The 17,960-nt window shown below is 37.9% G+C and overlaps 1 protein-coding gene across 9 annotated transcripts in view; it reads left to right on the top strand.

Moving 5' to 3' along the window:
- Positions 1-17,960, top strand: part of LOC112640266 (phospholipid-transporting ATPase ABCA3-like) — a 198,259-nt gene that overhangs the window by 179,337 nt on the left and 962 nt on the right. For 7 of the 9 annotated variants that reach the window (XM_049111311.1, XM_049111316.1, XM_049111315.1 and 4 more), the window contains one exon: positions 49-239. The exons of 1 other annotated variant lie outside the window; for it this stretch is intronic. In XM_049111311.1, the coding sequence (XP_048967268.1) occupies positions 49-239 (191 nt within the window). The remainder of the gene's footprint in view (positions 1-48; positions 240-17,960) is intronic. One more of the 9 variants, XM_049111314.1, reaches the window with a different exon arrangement.

Here is a 17,960-nt window from a genome sequence, read left to right as displayed (position 1 = left end):
GCCTGCTGAAGGGGAATCTCTTTAACCATACCTCCTTTGTCCCCCTAGCATGGAAGAATGTGAGGCCCTCTGTACCAGATTGGCCATTATGGTAAAGGGGAAGTTCAAGTGCCTGGGCAGCCCTCAGCACCTCAAGAACAAATTTGGTAATGCATACAGTCTGACAGCAAAGATTAAGTTTGAAAACAATAAAAGTAAACTAGAGAAGTTCAAAGAATTCATAGCAACAACTTTCCCAGGTAATGTAGGCAGGGCTGCCTTGTGTTAAATTTTTACTTTGTTTTGCTTCATATCCTCATATCCTTTTCCTATGAGTTACTTTTTTAAAGATTTTATTTATTTATTCATGAGAGACACAGAGAGAGAGAGGCAGAGACACAGGCAGAGGGAGGAGCAGGCTCCCTCTTGGGATACCAATGCTGGACTCCATCCCAGGACTCCAAGATCACGACCTGAGCCAAAGGCAGATACTCAATGGCTGAGCCACCCAGACGCCCCTCCTAAGAGTTATTTTTACTGAGCTTTATACCAAGCTCCTTTGGAATAATTTCTCTGAGATATTATCCATGATAATGCCAAGAAACTTTCTCAAAATAGCAGAGGCTCTAACCAGTCTATTATAGGAATCAACCAGTAAGACAGACCTGTTAATATGTATTCATCTAGAATTAAATTATTGAGATTAAGTAACCTTTTTAGCTTTGATAACTCTTTTTTAAGACTTTATTTATTTATTTATTTATTTGAGAGAGAGTGTGCATGTGTAAGAGAAAGAGAGCACACACAAGCAGAGAGGAGGGGTAGAGGGAGAGGAAGAAGCAGACTCCCCACCAGCAGGGAGTCCAATGCAGGACAGGATCCCAGGACTCTGGGATGACAACCTGAGAAGACACTTAACTGACTGAGCCACTTAGGCACCCTCTTTTGATAATTCTTTAAGGTTTCCCCCTGACCATCTATCTTCTGCCTTTCCTTGGTCCCTGAGACAGGCAATGTTTATGAAATGTAAACTAGAACAATAAACTTCCTTTACTGCTTCAAGAAAATAATCTGGATGTGTAACATAAAAATCAATAATTCTGCTTTTGTGGCTAAATTCAGTAAGTACTTCTCTGTACTCATGGTAGAGTCATTTATAGCCAGCTCTATATTTACCTCTATTCCCACTACGTTATTCTAATCATTAAGCAGAGACATGGTAAGCCCTTTAAGAATTTTGACTTCTTGAGTCTCCAGCTTGAATGATCACTCTATCATCAGCGTGGTAGCCAGATGGTCAAGATACAAGATTAAAAACATGGAGTCTATAATGATGATAAAGAAGTGAATGGTATTGGACTGCACAAAGGAAGTCACAGTAAGAATAGAGAGGAGGATATGATAGGAAATGGATACATATACACATGAGTGCATGCTCAATTAAAGGGAGAAACCACTACGTGGGAAAGATCATTAATTCAGAATTGACCATATTAATTATACCTAAATATTCAGATAAATATGTCTTTTAGGCAGTTGAATATTCATTTAGTCATTCATTCATAAGATTGATGGAGCATTTATTGCATGCAATGCTGAAGATATGGAATTAACCACAAAGTATCTCACATATGCTGTTTTTCCAAATGTTATATTTCTTTCTTTCTCCTTTTCTGGATAATTTTTAGGTACATTATCCAGATTGTTCAGAAAAGGAGAAAGAAAGAAAACAGTTGCTCTTTTTATAGAACGGTAGATTATACTCTCAGAAAAGGTCTTCTACTAAATAAAAATACATACTGGAAACATAAAGTAAAATTGTTTTTTAATGATTTACTTAGACTCACAAAGAACATTACAACAATTCAAAAGGAAAACTGTACAGAAAAAAATTATCAAGCTGGAACTTGATAGTAATTTAAAAATGCAAAAGCTAATTTTCCTGAAGCAAGTTCCAATGCCAGTACTGAGATAGGTGAAACTTTGGACTCACTGCAAGGTTGGGTAGCTTAACCTAAGATTCCCATAGTAAGCAAGGACCTTCAAAACTGAACAGACGCTCTTGTTTCCAGTCCAGCACATAAAAAGGTTGGAAATTGCCACTCTGTCATAACAAGTAAAAAGCTGAACAAACTGAAATATCAACAAACTCTTCTAGAATATGAAAGAGAGATGATGAAACAGGGCAAACCACTGCAGCCAAGATTGGAGAGACAGGCAAATACAGGTAGTCCTGGCTTACCCGAGCAGAGACTTACAAGCAGAAACCACGGTGGTAACCAGGGCCAGGATCGGAAACCCTGATCTGTAATTGAATTGCTGAGTGTGCTGTATGGACAATTCTGAGAGGTAAAGATTCCAGGTAAGAAATCATGGGGGATATCTACAAGCAGATTATTACAGTAATCAGAGGGAAAAAACCCTGCATGCTTCCAGCAGGGAGAAGAGAAGAGGAATCATTTTGAAATATATCAGACAACTCTTTTCTTTATAACAAGACCTGCCCGCAGGACAAAACTAGTTAACCTAACCCTAACTGGGTAGGGTATTATCAGAGCTTAACTGACCTTGGAGAAGGGAAATACCCAACTTCAACCATCTTGTCCCACATAAGAGAGGAGAAAAAAAGCTAAGAAACTCTTGTGAAGTTTACAATCCAGAGGCATGGGCTCACTAAAAGAGTGAGAGATACACAGACTATAGAACGCTTCCCCTCCCCCACACCACACCACCAGATTACTAACAGCCTAATTACACCAGTTCCTTTTCCCCAAGAAGTCTGGCTATCAATAAAAAATTACAAAGCATATGAAAAGGAAAGAAAAAAAACCCCCACAATTTGAAGAGACAGAACAAGCATTAGAATCGGACATGGCAAGGATGTTGGAATTATCAGACCAGACCAGTAACTGAAAACAATTATAATTAACATGCTAAGGACTATAATGGATACAGTAGACAGCATGTAAGAACAGATGGGCAATATAAGCAGATAGATGGAAATCCTACGGAAGAACCAAAAAGAAATGCTAGAGATCAAAAGCACTATAATAGAAATGAAGAATGCATTTGATGGGATTGTTAGTAGACTGGGCCTGGCTGAGGAGAGAATCTGAGCTGGAGGATGTATCAATAGAATTACCAAAAACAAAAGGCAAAGACAAAGACAAAAAACAAACAAACGAAAACACAACAGAAGAGAGTATGCATACTGTAGGACGACTACAAAAGGTGTGACATATGCATAATGGGAATATCAGAAGGAAAAAAAGATAAAGGAACCAAAGAAATATTTGAAACCATGATGATATAATCTCCCCCAAATTGATGTCAACACCAAACGCCAGTTCAAGGAAGCTCAGAGAACATCAACAGGATAAATGCAAAACAAACAAAAAACCACACCCAGGCATATCAGTTTTCAACTACAGAAAATCACAGGAAAAAAAATCTTGGGGAAAAAAAAAAGCAGAGAAGAAAGACACCTTATCTATAGAGGAATAACATCTAACTTCTCCTCAAAAACCATACAAGTAGGGGCGCCTGGTGTCTCAGTTGGTTAAGCATCTGCCTTTGGCTCAGGTCATGATCTCAGGATCCTGGGATTGAGCCCAGGGAGTCTGCTTCTCCCTCTAACCCCCTCTCTCAAATCTTTTCTTTTTTAAATATGCAAGCAAAGAGTGAAGTGAAATATTTAAAGTGTTGAGAGAATAAAACCACCAACATAGAATTCTGTACCCAGAGAAATTACACTTCATTGTGAAGGAGAAATAATTTGAGACAAGAAAAGAAAAAAATTGAGGGAACTTTTTGCCAGTACACCTGCCTTACAAGATATGTTAAAAGACGTTCTTTAGAGAGAAGGAAAATGAAATATCAGAAATTCAGATTTACATAAACAAATGAAGAGCATCAAAGAAGGAATAAGTAAAGATAAAAATGAAAACTTCTATTTTTCTTCTTTTTTAAGATTTTATTTATTTATTCATGAGAGAGAGACAGAAAGAGAGGAAGAGACATAGGCAGAGAGAGAAGCAGGCTCCATGTAGGGAGCCTGATGCGGGACTCGATCCCAGGACTCCAGGATCATGCCCTGGGCCAAAGACAGGTGGTCAACCACTGAGCCACCCAGGCTTCCCTATTTTTTCTTATTCTTAATTAACCTAAAAGATAAATTTTTTTCAAAGTAATAATAATGTGATATAATCAAAATGACCAAAGGAGTTTTCTACTGTCTTCTCCACAAAGAACATCAATTTTGACAGTCACCCACATGTAAGATCCCCTTTGTGGAAGCTGGAGTCCGGTAGAGAAGTTCCAGCACATCAGTAAGCAGAAAAGTCCAAGATTGCTCCTACTGATGAGGAAAAGAGAAACAGTGTCACCCTGATCATGAGGTGGCACAGCTCAGTGCCAAGAGAAACCTTTTTTGCCTACAGTTCCCCCAGAAGGGAAAGTAAGAGTGAATTAATAAGCACCAGCCTGGGATCCCTGGGTGGCTTGGGGGTTTGGCGCCTGCCTTTGGCCCAGGCGTGATCCTGGAGCCCCGGGATCAAGACCCGCATTGGGCTCCTTGCATGGAGCCTGCTTCTCCCTCTGCCTATGTCTCTGCCTCTCTGGCTCGCTCTCTCTGTGTCTCATGAATAAATAGATAAAATCTTTGAAAAGGAAAAAAAGATAATAAGCATCCAGCCTCCCAAGTTGTGAGGGACACTGGCAAAGAGATCCCCTTTTTTCTTGCTCCATCCAGAATACTGAGGTGCACTGCATGACTGCGGCAGGGACAAGCTGAGAGAACAGCAAGACTCTCAGAAGTTATCAAAGGGAAGCAGATCCTACAAGTCATTTTGCAGACCCCACCAGGAAGCCTGCCCATGAGCCGCTGTTAACACCTCAACTACAATTCCCCCTAACCAGTCCACAAGCACCAATGCTCCACGCAAGTCACCCACACAAATTCCATATCTTGTGGCTGGCTCCCTATGTGCAACTGCAAGGATGTCAAGAGTGAGCCTTTGCAGATGGTTAGTGTGCACGCACAGACAGCTGGTCCAAATCTATGAGGTTGGGAGAAGGTACACAAATTTGAGCATTCAGCATCATGCTATGGAAAACAAATAGTATACTCTCATCACCTAGCCTAGCATAGCAGAATGGACAGAAGTCATACAGTCTTAAGAATTCACTCCCAAGAGGGAACAAATAGTATGAAGTAAGCATACTCATTAAAAGCATTTGAGAAAGCCTCAGAATCCCTAACTGGGGATGACAGAAGGTATTTTCTTCCTGAAGGCAGTCAGAAAAGACTGGAGGAGGTGACTGCCATTTCAAATGTAAAGACTAGGCTCAAAGTGAAGGGATGGATAAAGATACCCTATGCAAATAGAACCAAGAGATCAGAATTGCTATATTCATATCAGATAAAATGAACTTTAAGTCAAAAATTGTATCAAATGACAAAGAAGTTCATATAATGATAAAGGAATCAATTTTATCGAGATGATATAACAATTATATACACACCCAATATTAGGGTACTTAAATATATTAAGCAAATACTAACAGTCTGTAGGAAGAAAAGGGCAACAATAAAATAGTAAAAAGACTTCAAAACCATAATTTGAACAATGATTAGATCATCCAGACAGAAAATCAATAAGGTAACAGCAAACATGAATGACACAATAGACCAAATAAATCTAAAACAACATAACACATTCTTCTCAAACACACATGGAACATTCTCCAGGATATAACCTGTATGAGCCCCCAAACAAGCCTTACCAAATTAAAAAAATAATAATAATAAACCAATTATCTTTTCTAACAACAATGATATGAAACAATAAATCAATAACATGAGAAGTAGGGGAAAATTTACAAGTATGCAGAAATTAATACATTCCTGAACAACTAGTGGGTCAAAAGAGAAATAAAAAGGGAAACTTAAAAAATATCTGGCACCAAATTAAAATGGAAAATGAGCATACCAAAACTTATAGGATGCAGCAAAATAATTCTAAGAGGGAAGTTTATAGCAACAAAAGCCTACATTAAGAAAAAAAATAGGGGTGCCTAGGTGACTGAGTGGTTGAGTGTCTGCCTTCAGTTCAAAGCATGATCCCAGGGTCTGGGTCAAGTACCACATGAGGCTCCTTGTGGGGAGCCTGCTTCTCCCTCTGCCTGCTCTGCCTCTGTCTCTCATGAATAAATAAATACAAATATTTTTTAATAAAAGAAAAAAATTAAAATTTTAAATAAACAACCTAACTTTACACTTCAAGGAACTAGAAAAAGAAGGAAAAGGTAAACACAAAGTTACCAGAAGGAAGGACATAACAAAGTTCAGAAAAGAAACAAATGATGGCAACCAGAAACACAGCAGAAAAATGAGTGAAATTAAGATCTGCTTAAAAAAAAAAAATAGACAGGGGATCCCTGGGTGGCACAGCGGTTTGGCGCCTGCCTTTGGCCCAGGGCGCGATCCTGGAGACCCAGGATCGAATCCCACATCGGGCTCCCGGTGCATGGAGCCTGCTTCTCCCTCTGCCTATGTCTCTGCCTCTCTCTCTCTCTCTCTCTCTCTCTCTCTCTCTCTGTATGACTATCATAAATTAAAAAAAAATAGACAAAATTGACAAACATGTACCCAGACTAAGAAAAAAAGAAAAAGTACTAAAAAATCAGAAATGAAAGTAGAGACATGACAACTGATGGATCCTTCACAAATGTGAAGGATCATAAGTGACTACTAGAAACAATTATATGTGAACAAATTGGATGACTAGATGAATACAACCCTAGAAACATACAGGCTACAAAGACTGAATAATGAAGAAATAGAAACCTGAACAGACCAAAAATGAGTAAGGAGAATGAAGCAGAATGAAAAACCCTCCCAAGAAAGAAAATCCCAACTCCAGATGGTTCCACAGATGAATTATACCTCATAGTTAGTTAAAGAATTAACCCCAATCCTTTTCAAAATTTCCCAAAAATTTGAAGAGGAGGGAACACTCCCAAATTCATTTTACAGGGCCAGAATTATCCTAATACCAAAGCCAAATAAGGACACTATAAGAAAAGAAAAGTACAGGCCAATATTTTTGATGAATATGGATGCAAAACTTCTCAACAAAATACGAGTAAACATTGAGGTGCATATGTCCTTTTTAGTATTCGTTTATCCTTTGAGCAAATACCCAGTAGTCCAATTGCTGGACCATAGGCTAGTTCTGTTTTTAACTTTTTGGGGAACTTCCATGCCATTTTCCAGAGTGTCTGTACCAGTTTGCATTCCCACCAGCAGTCAAGAGTGTTCCCTTTTATCCCCATCCTCACCAACATCTGTTGTTTCTTATGTTGTTGATTTTAGCCTTTCTGACAGGAGTGAGGTGATATCTCATTATAGTTTTGATTTGAATTTCCCTGATGATAACTTATATTGAGCACCTTTTCATGTGTGTGTTGGCTGTCTGTATGTCTTTGGGAAAATGTCTATTCACATCTATTTTTTATTGGATTATTCGGTTTCAGGTGTGATGAGTTCTATAAGTTCTTAATATATTTTGGATACTAACCCTTTATCAGATATGTCATTTACAAATACCTTCTGCCATTCCATAGGTTGCCTTTTAGTTTAGTTGATTGTTTCCTTTGGTGTGCAGAGCTTTTTTTGTTTTGATGAAGTTCTAGCAGTTTTTGCTTTTGTTTCCCTTGCCTCAGGAGACATATCTAGAAAGAAATTACCATGGCCATTGTCAAAGAGGTTATTGCCTGTGTTCTCCTCTAGGATTTTTATGGTTTCCTGTTTCACATTAAGGTCTTTAAACCATTTTGGATTTATCTTTGTGTCTGGTCTAAGAAAGTGGTCCAGTTTTCCCAACACCATTTGTTGAAGAAACTGTCTTTTTCCCATTGAAGAGTCTTTTCTGCTTTGTTAGAGATTAATTGACCATATAGTTGTGGATTTGTTTCTAGGTTTTCTAATATGTTCTATTGATCCATGTATCTATTTTTGTGCCAGTACCATACCATTTTGATCACAAAGCTTTGTAATATAATGTGAGGTCCAGAATTGTTATGCCTCCAGCTTTGCTTTTCCTTCTCACAGTTGTTTATAGCAGCATTATCTACAACAGCCAAACTATGGAAACAGCCCAAGTGTCCTTCAAATAGTGAGTGGATAAAGAAGTTGTCACACACACACACACACACACACACACACACAGGAATATTACTCAGCCATAAAAAAAGAATGAAATCTTGCCACTGGCAACATGGTTGGAGCTAGAGAGTATTATGCTAAGCAAAATCAGTCAGAGAAAGACAGATGCCGTATAATTTCACTCATACGTGGAATTTAAGAAACAAAAGAAATTAGCAAAGGAGAAAGAGAGAGAGGCAAGCCAAGAGAAAGGCTCTTAACTGTAGAGAACAAACTGATGATTACCATAGAGAGGTGGGTGGAGGGTTGGGGGTAATTAGAAGATGGGGATTAAGGATTAAGGAGTACACTTGTTGTGATGAGCACTGGATGTTGTATGGAAGTGTTGAATCACTATATTATACACCTGAAACTTATATTACACTGTATGCTAACTAACTGGAACTTAAAGAAAAACAAAAGTATATACTAGCAAACAGAATTAAACAGAATATTAAAAGGATCATACATCATGATCAAGTGGGACTTACTCCTAGGATGCAAGGATGGCTCAACATATGTAATGTAGGATACATCATATTCATAGAATGAAAGATAAAATTATAGGATCATCTCAACCAATGCCCTCAAAAAAGAAGGCGTGACAAAATTCAACATCCATTTATGACAAAAACTCTCAACAAATTGGTTATAGTAAGAATGTACCTCAACATAATAAAGACAATATGTAATAATCTCAGAAATAACATCATACTCAACAGTGAGAGGTCAAAAGCCTTTCATTTATGATCATGATTAAGACAAGGATGTCCACTCCCATCACTCCTATTCAACATAGTACCAGAAGTCCTAGCCAGATAAATCAGGTAAGAAAAAAATAAAAGACATACAAAGTAGGAAGTAAGAAGTAAAATTGTTTTTGTTTGCAACACCTTATTCTTGAAAGTACAAATATAGTCCATAAATGTCTAGCCAGGATAACTAAGAAAGAGAAAATACATGAATTACTAATATCAGAAATGAAATAGGGCATATCACTACAGATCCCATAGACATTAAAAGGATAATCAAGCAATACTATGAACTATTCTATGTCCATAAATTTGATAATCTAAATGAAATGGATCAATTGAAAGACACAATCTGCCAAAACTCACACAAAAATAAATAAATAATCTGAATAGGACTGAAGATATGATTGACCTGTTAGAAAAATCGAAAGAATGAACCAGAAACTCTGGTAATTAGTAAGTGCTTAAAACAAGGCTGCAGAATATAAGCTTAATATAGTCACACAGAGAGAGAGAGAGAGAGAGAGAGAGAGAGAGAGAGAGGCAGAGACACAGGCAGAGGGAGAAGCAGGCCCCATGCACCAGGAGCCCTACATGGGACTCGATCCTGGGTCTCCAAGATCGCGCCCTGAGCCAAAGGCAGGCGCTAAACCGCTACGCCACCCAAGGATCCCTGAACAAGAAGAATTTTAAATTGAAAACACAGTACCGGGGCCCCCAGGGTGGCTCAGGGGTTGAGCGTCTGCCTTTGGCTCGGGGCGTGATCCCAGGGTCCCAGGATCGAGTCCCACGTCAGGCTCCCTACAAGGAGCCTGCTTCTCCCTCTGCCTGTGTCTCTGCCTCTCTCTGTCTTTCGTGAATAAATAAATAAAATCTTAAAAAAAAAGAAAACAGTACCATATATATTTGCAGCTCCCAAAATGATATACATAGGTATAAATATAACAAATTTGTAGAAGATTTATATGAGGCAAACTACAAAACTGTAATAAAGGAAGATGAAGAAGAACTAAATAAATGTATTCATCATTGAGAGGATAAGTAGTTTTGTGGATATCAATAAACTGATTCTAAAGTTTATATGGAGAGGCAAAGGTTCCAAAATAGCCAACAGAATATTGAAAAAGGGCAGCCCAGGTGGCTCAGCGGTTTAGCATCACCTTCGGCCCAGGGCATGATCCTGGAGACCCAGGATGGAGTCCCACGTCAGACTCCCTGCATGGAGCCTGCTTCTCCCTCTGCCTACGTCTCTCTCTCTCTCTCTCTCTCTCTCTCTCTCTCTCTCATGAATAAATAAATAAATAAATTTTTAAAATGAAAAAAAAAAAGAAAAAGAAGAAGTTGGAGGACTGGCAGTACCTGACTTCAAGACTTAATGTAAAGGTTCTGCAATCAAGGCATTGTGGCATTGGGGAAAAAAACAGACAAATAGATTAATGGAACAGAATAAAGAGCCCAGAAATATGAAACCAAGTGATCTTTAACAAAGAAGTAAAAGCTATTCAATGCAGCAAAGATAGTCTTTTCAACAAATGATAATATAATAACTGGATATCCACATGCAAAAAAATGAATCTAAACACATATCCAACTTCACAAAGATTAATTCAAAATGTGTTACTGCAGAGGAAGACATAGACATGGCCAATACGCACATAAGAAAATGCTCCGCATCACTTGCCATCAGGGAAATACAAATCAAAACCACAATGAGATACCACCTCACACCAGTGAGAATGGGGAAAACTAACAAGGCAGGAAACCACAAATGTTTGAGAGGATGCGGAGAAAAGGGAACCCTCTTACACTGTTGGTGGGAATGTGAACTGGTGCAGCCACTCTGGAAAACTGTGTGGAGGTTCCTCAAAGAGTTAAAAATAGACCTGCCATACGACCCAGCAATTGCACTGCTGGCGATTTACCCCAAAGATACAGATGCAATGAAACACCGGGACACCTGCACCCCGATGTTTCTAGCAGCAATGTCCACTATAGCCAAACTGTGGAAGGAGCCTCGGTGTCCATTAAAAGATGAATGGATAAAGAAGATGTGGTTTATGTATACAATGGAATATTACTCAGCCATTAGAAATGACAAATATCCACCATTTGCTTGCACATGGATGGAACTGGAGGGTATTATGCTGAGTGAAATAAGTCAATCGGAGAAGGACAAACATTATATGGTCTCATTCATTTGGGGAATATAAATAATAGTGAAAAGGAATAGAGGGGAAGGGAGAAGAAATGGGTAGGAAATATCAGAAAGGGAGACAGAACATGGAAGACTCCTAACTCTGGGAAACGAACTAGAGGTGGTGGAAGGGGAGGAGGGCGGGGGGTGGGGGTGACTGGGTGGCGGGCACTGAGGGGGGCACTTGATGCGATGAGCACTGGGTGTTATACTACAGGTTGGCAAATCGAACTCCAATAAAAAAAATACAAAAAAAAAAAAAGAGAAAGGTGTTGGCAAAATTGGATATTCACATGCAAAAGAATGAAGTTGAACATTTACTTTATATCATATGTAAAAATTAACTCAAAATGGATTGAAAACCTAAACATAAAAGCTAAAACTATAAAATTCTTACATGAAAATATTGAGAGAAATTTTCATGACATTGAGTTTGGCGATGACTTCATTGATATGAGCCCAAAGCACAAGCAACAACAAAGAAAAATAGATAAATTGGACTTCATCAAAATTAAGAACTTTTGTGTACCAAAGAACACTATCAAAGTAGAGACAACTTACAGAATGGGATAAAATACTTGCAACTAATGTATCTGACCAGAGATTAATATCCAGAATATATAAAGATCTCCTACAGCTCAGTAAAGAAACAAAATTCAAAAATGGGTAAAGGACTTCAGTAGACATTTCTTCAAAGAAGATATACTAATGGCCAATAAACACATGAAAAGATGCTCAACATCACCGGTCATTATGGAAATGTGAACCAAAACCACAATGAGATACTGCTTCACATCTACTAAGTTGGCTATAATCAAAGAGGAAAAATAAGTGTTGGTGAGGATATAGAGAAATTGGAATTCTTATGCATTATAGTGGAAATGTAAAATGGTCAAACCACTGTGGAAAACAGTTTGGGAGTTCTTCAAAAAGCTAAACAGAATTATCACATGATCTAGGAATTCCACTCATAGGTAGATTCCCAAAATAACTGAAAGCAGGGACTTGAGCAAATGTTGGTACACCAATGTCCATAACAGCATTTTTCACAGTAGTCAAAAGATGGAAAATACCCAAATGTTCATCAAAGATGAATGGGTAGGGGCGCCTGGATGGCTGTGTTGATTTAGTGTCTGCCTTTGGCTCAGATCCTAGGGTCCTTGGATTGAGCCCTGCGTCCTGCTCCCTGCTCGGTAGGGAGTCTGCTTCTCCCTCACATCTCTCTTTCTCATTCTCTCTCAAATAAATAAAATCTTTAAAAAAAAGATGAATGGGTAAATAAAATTTGATACATATGCAAAATTCACCCACATAAAGGAATGAAGTTTTAATATATGCTATCACATAGTTGTACTTTGAAAATACTACACTTGCTGAAATAAGCCAGACACAGAAGGACAAATACTGTATGATAACACCTATATATGAGGTACCTCATAGAGACAGAAAGAATAGAGGTTGAGGTAAAGGGAAATTATTGTTTAATGAGTATAGAAATTATGTTGCAGATGATGAAAAGGTTTTGGTATAGATGATGGTGAGAACACAGTATTATGAATGTAATTAATGCCACTGAATTATACAATTAAAAATGGCTTAAATGATGTTACAATGCATGTTTTACCACAATGAAAAAAGAACAATTAGAGATTACCAAAAGTGAATAAAGTAGATTGAGGAAGTTCCTTTCAAGTTTACTGTGAACCTTAATTATTAATGGATGTTGAATTCTATCTTATGATTTGCTCACATCTATGAAAATGATTTTATAATCTTTGCCTTTTTTCTGTTAATGTGGTAAAATATATTCATGGTTATTTTTAGGATGGTGCATCTTCACTTTTTTTAAATTAATAGACATTACTTTTTAGAACAGTTTGAAGTTTACAGATAAATTGATAAGTGAGTTTTCACATGCACTCTGTTCTCCCTCACACAATTTCTTTTTTTTTTTAAGATTTTATTTATTTATTCATAAGAGACACAGAGAGAGAGGTAGAGACATAGGCGGAGAGAGAAGCAAGCTCCCTTCAGGAAGCCCAATGCAGAACTCAATCCCTGGACTCCAAAATAACGCCCTGGGCGGAAGGCAGGTGCTCAATCACTGAGCCACCCAGGCATCCCATCCCTCACACAGTTTTCCCTTGCATTCTTGCATTAGTGTGGTACATTGGTTACAAGTGAAGAACCTACATTGATATGATATTTTTTAAAATATTTTATTTACTTATTTATTTGAGAGACTGGCAGCATGGGGTGTAGACTGAGGGAGAGGGACAAGCAGGTTCCCTGCTAAGCAGGGTGCCCAATGCACGGCTCAATCCCAGGAGTCAGGATCATGACCTGAGCTGAAGGCAGATGTTTAACTGACTGAACCACCCACGTGCCCCTACACTTGACATTTTTATTTTAGGCTGCAAAGATAAAAACAAGCAACAAACAATAACAACAACAACAACAAAAACTTGAAATAGGCTTGTCAAATGATATAAATTCATCCTTTCTAGGGAAACAGAAGGTAGACCCTATCATAAAGAAAAGATGCTTAGTTAATGGTTAAATTTAAAAGTACCTTCCTATAGTAACCAATAACCATACCAGGAGTTAGGTTTCAGAACTATTAAATGAAACAGTTTTTTTTCTTTTTTTTTTTTTTTTTTTTTTGCTTTGCTCATTTTTCTCCTGAAGAACCAAAGTATTTTTTCAGCTGGTAGTTGAATTGGGTTTAAGTTTGCTTGCACTAGCTGTGCCATTCATTACTTTATTATAAAAATGCAGTAACTTAGACTAAGACAATTCATCATTTAAAAAATAAAACTTGGGGTAGCCCGGGTGGCTCAGTGGTTTAGCGCCGTCTTCAGCCCAGGGTGTGATCCTGGGGGCCCGGGATCAAGTCCCACGTCAGGCTCCCTGCATGGAGCCTGCTTCTCCCTCTGCCTGTGTCTGTGCCTGCCTCTGTGTGTGTGTGTGTGTGTATCTCATGAATAAATAAATAAAATCTTTTAAAAAATAAAAATAAATAAAATTTGTTGAAACAAAACAAAACAAAAAAACTTGTTGAAACAAATGTACAGTTAAGAATTTCCGGTAAGACCACAACTGATAACAAATTGTTAATGGATTTTGTGTCTTAAGTAACATAGTTAGAATACTGATACATTATTAACTGAAGCCCATAGTTTACGTTAGAGTTCATTTCATTCTCTGTGTCATACAGTCCTATGGGTTTTGACAAATGCATGTCATGAATCCACCACTAAAGTATCATATAGAATAGTTTCACTGTCCTAGAAGCCTCAGTGTTCCACTTATTTATCCCTCCTCTCCTCACTAGCCTATGGCAGCCCCTGATCTTTTTACTGTCTCTAAAGTTTTGCCTTTTCCAGAGTGTTCAGTAGTTGGAATCACACATGTAGACTTTGTAGACCAGCTTCTTTCATTTATGCTATGTATTAGTATACATATTAGTATTTTTAACTCCTCTTGACTGTATTATCTCCTTCCTTCTATTTTATTTGGATTTATTGTTATTCCCTTTCTAACTTCTTAATTATATAATTAACTTACTAATTTTTAATCTTTCCTCTTTTATAATATGAAACATAAAGTTTCCTCTTAAATAGTTTTAGCTGCATTCCAAAAGTTTTATATGTAGTATTTTCATCATTATTCACTTTGCTGTATGTATGTCTAATCTTCTTATTTGAGTACATTTTAGACACCTTGTTACATTATTATCAGTTATATAACATAGTGATTCAACATCTCTGTACTTTATGCAATGCTCACTACAAGCATCTGTGATCATACAAGGCTGTTACCATAACATTAGCTATAGTCCCAATGCTGTACATTTTATCCCTGTGATTTATTCATTCCATAACTGGAAGCCTGTATCTACCACTCCCCTTTACCCATTTTGCCTGTCCCATCACCCCCTTCCTTCTGGCAGCCATCGATTTTTTTCTCCATATCTACAAGTCTGATTCTAACCCAAATTGTTCATTTGTTTTGTTTTTTAGGTTCCACATAAAAGTGAAATCACATGGTATTTTTCTCCATCCTCCTTATTTCACTTATCATAATACTCTCCAGATTTAGCCATGTTGTTACAAACAGCAAGATCTCCTCATTTTTATGGCTATGTAATATTCCATTGTGTGTATAGATATAGATACATAGATATATGTATATCTCATCTTCTGTATCCATTCATCTACCGGTGAATACTTAAGTTCCTTCCATATCTTGGCTATTGTAAATGTATATAGACATAACATACACACACACAAATAGAATGACAAAAGTGAAAATCCGTGGTAAACATCTATAATATCTATAACAAAAATTAAGTGATAGAGTATCTCCCAAAAAACCTGGAATACAAACAGGTAGGCCAAAACCACTGACAGCAACAAGACTCATGTACAATCGGCAGTTATGCTGGACACAGCCAAGTGAAGAGAAAGGATGGTTGACTCTAGAAATAGTTAAGTTTTGGATAGAGCAATTTTCTATTTAAAAAAGTAACCAAGGGCAGCCCAGGTGGCTCAGCGGTTTAGCGCCAGCTTCAGCCCAGGACCTGATCCTGGAGACCCCGGTTCGAGTCCCCTGTCAGGCTCCCTGCATGGAGCCTGCTTCTCCCTCTGCCTGTGTCTCTGCCTCTCTCTCTCTCTCTCTCTCTCTCTGTGTCTCATGAATGAATAAATAAAATATTTAAAATTAATTAATTAATTAATAACATAAAATTAAAAAGTAACCAAAATAGCAAACATATAGAAGGTGCTGAACATCATTAGTTATCTGGGAACTACAAATTTAAAGATTTCATTTATTTGAGAGAGAGAATGAGCAAGAGAGAGAGAGTACAAGTGGGGGGTGGGCAGAGGGAGTGTGAGAGGCAGACTCCCTGCTGAGCAGGAAGCCTCATGTGGGGCTCCATCTGAGGACCTGGGGATTATGACCCGAGCCAAAGGCAGACGTTTAACCGACTGAGCCACCCAGGCACTTGGGAAATACAAATTTAAACTTGCAATTAGATAACACTGAACACCCATAAGAAAGGCTACAAATTTAAAAATTGACCATACCAAGAGTTGTTACAGATATGGATAAGGTGTACTCTCAAACGTGGCTGCCTGGAAAAAAAAATACTTGAAAAATGTTGGCAGTATCTACTAATGCTAGTGAATCTCAAACCCCTACCCCAACAGTTCCACTCCTAGGAAAATGATTTCATAGAAGCACCATGAGGTAGGGAGAGAGTATTTTTTTTAATTATATGTAGTAGCCTCAAACTATATTATCTCTTGCTGCATAACAAATTACCAAAAAAACTAGTAGTCTAAAAAATAAACACTCACTTCTGTGAGTTAGAAATTTAGGAATGGCTTAACTGGGTAGTTCTCGCTCATGTCTTTCATGAAAATGGGGTAAAGCTGTTGACTGGGGCTTCAATCATCTGAAGGTTCACTGAAGCTGGACAATCTTCTTCCATGATGACTTGCATATATGGCTTTTGACAGTTCCTCACCACATGCTTCTCTCCTTCCACAGGACCTCTTGAGTGTCCTCCTTACAACATAGTGTCTGACTTCCCCTATATCAACTGATCCTAAAGAGAGCAAAATAGAAACCACAATGTCTTTTATGAATCAGCCTCAGAAGTCACACTCTGTTGTTTCTGCAGTGAAAATATGTCAGCCCTATTCTTTGAGGAGAGGACTAGACAATTTTGTGATTACTAGGAAGTAGGGATCATTTGGGGCCATTTAGGAGGCTGGATACCATACCATATATCCACCAACAATAGAGGTATAGTCATACACTGTCAGCTTTATAGTAATGAAAACAAATGAAGTACAGTTATACATAGCAGCACTGATGAATCTTAAAAATATGAGTGAAAGAGCCAGATAAAAATAATACAGACTGTATAATTGCACTCATATGAAGTACAAAACAGGCAAAATCAAACTATAGCACTTTGGATTCCATACTGAGGCAATAAAACCATAAAGAATAGGAAAATAAATGCTTACCATAGGGAGGAAGAGAGTCTTAATAGTAGCACATAACTGACTGCTGGAGTGAGTGCTGGGTTCCACTTACATGTTTGTTAACTTTATTATAATCCACTGAGCTGTACATTTATGTTCCATTCATGTTACATAGTTTATATGTTTGATGTATTCCCCAATTTGAAGAGCTTTTTAACATTTTACCTTGTGAAGGTTATTTAGGGACTCATTACAAGATAAAATCAGTATTATTGACATGTACTTTTTAAATATTTTAATCTCAATTAATTCCATTTGCAATAATCTTCAATTGTGTGATAATGCATACAAGTGCATTCTATCAAAAAAATAAAAATAAAAACATAAAAAAAACCAAGTGCGTTCTATCAATCAGGAATGGCTACAGTATTACTACTGTATTTTCAAAAGCTGTAATATCCCATTTCTCCAGTGAATGTCTTCACATACGTGTTTTATTATGATGATTTTTTTCTTTCCTTTAGGATGAAGATTACCTAGTTGTAAGAATAGTATAAGGATCTGGGGATCCCTGGATGGCTCAGCGGTTTAGCACCTGCCTTTGGCCCAGGGCATGATCCTGGAGTCCCGGGATCGGGTTCCAGGATCGAGTCCCGCATCGGGCTCAGCGTCGGGCTCAGCGTCGGGCTCCCGGCGTGGAGCCTGCTTCTCTCTCCTCCTGTGTCTCTGCCTCTCTCTCTTTCTCTCTCTCTCATGAATAAATAAATTTAAAAAAAAAAAAAAGAACAGTATAAGGATCTTACCCTAAACACACACACACCCATACACAG

This window comes from Canis lupus, chromosome 6, assembly GCF_003254725.2.
Source record: "Canis lupus dingo isolate Sandy chromosome 6, ASM325472v2, whole genome shotgun sequence".
NCBI lineage: Eukaryota > Metazoa > Chordata > Mammalia > Carnivora > Canidae > Canis > Canis lupus.
Note: the sequence above shows the minus strand (reverse complement) of the source record. Positions and strands in the feature narration are given on the sequence as shown.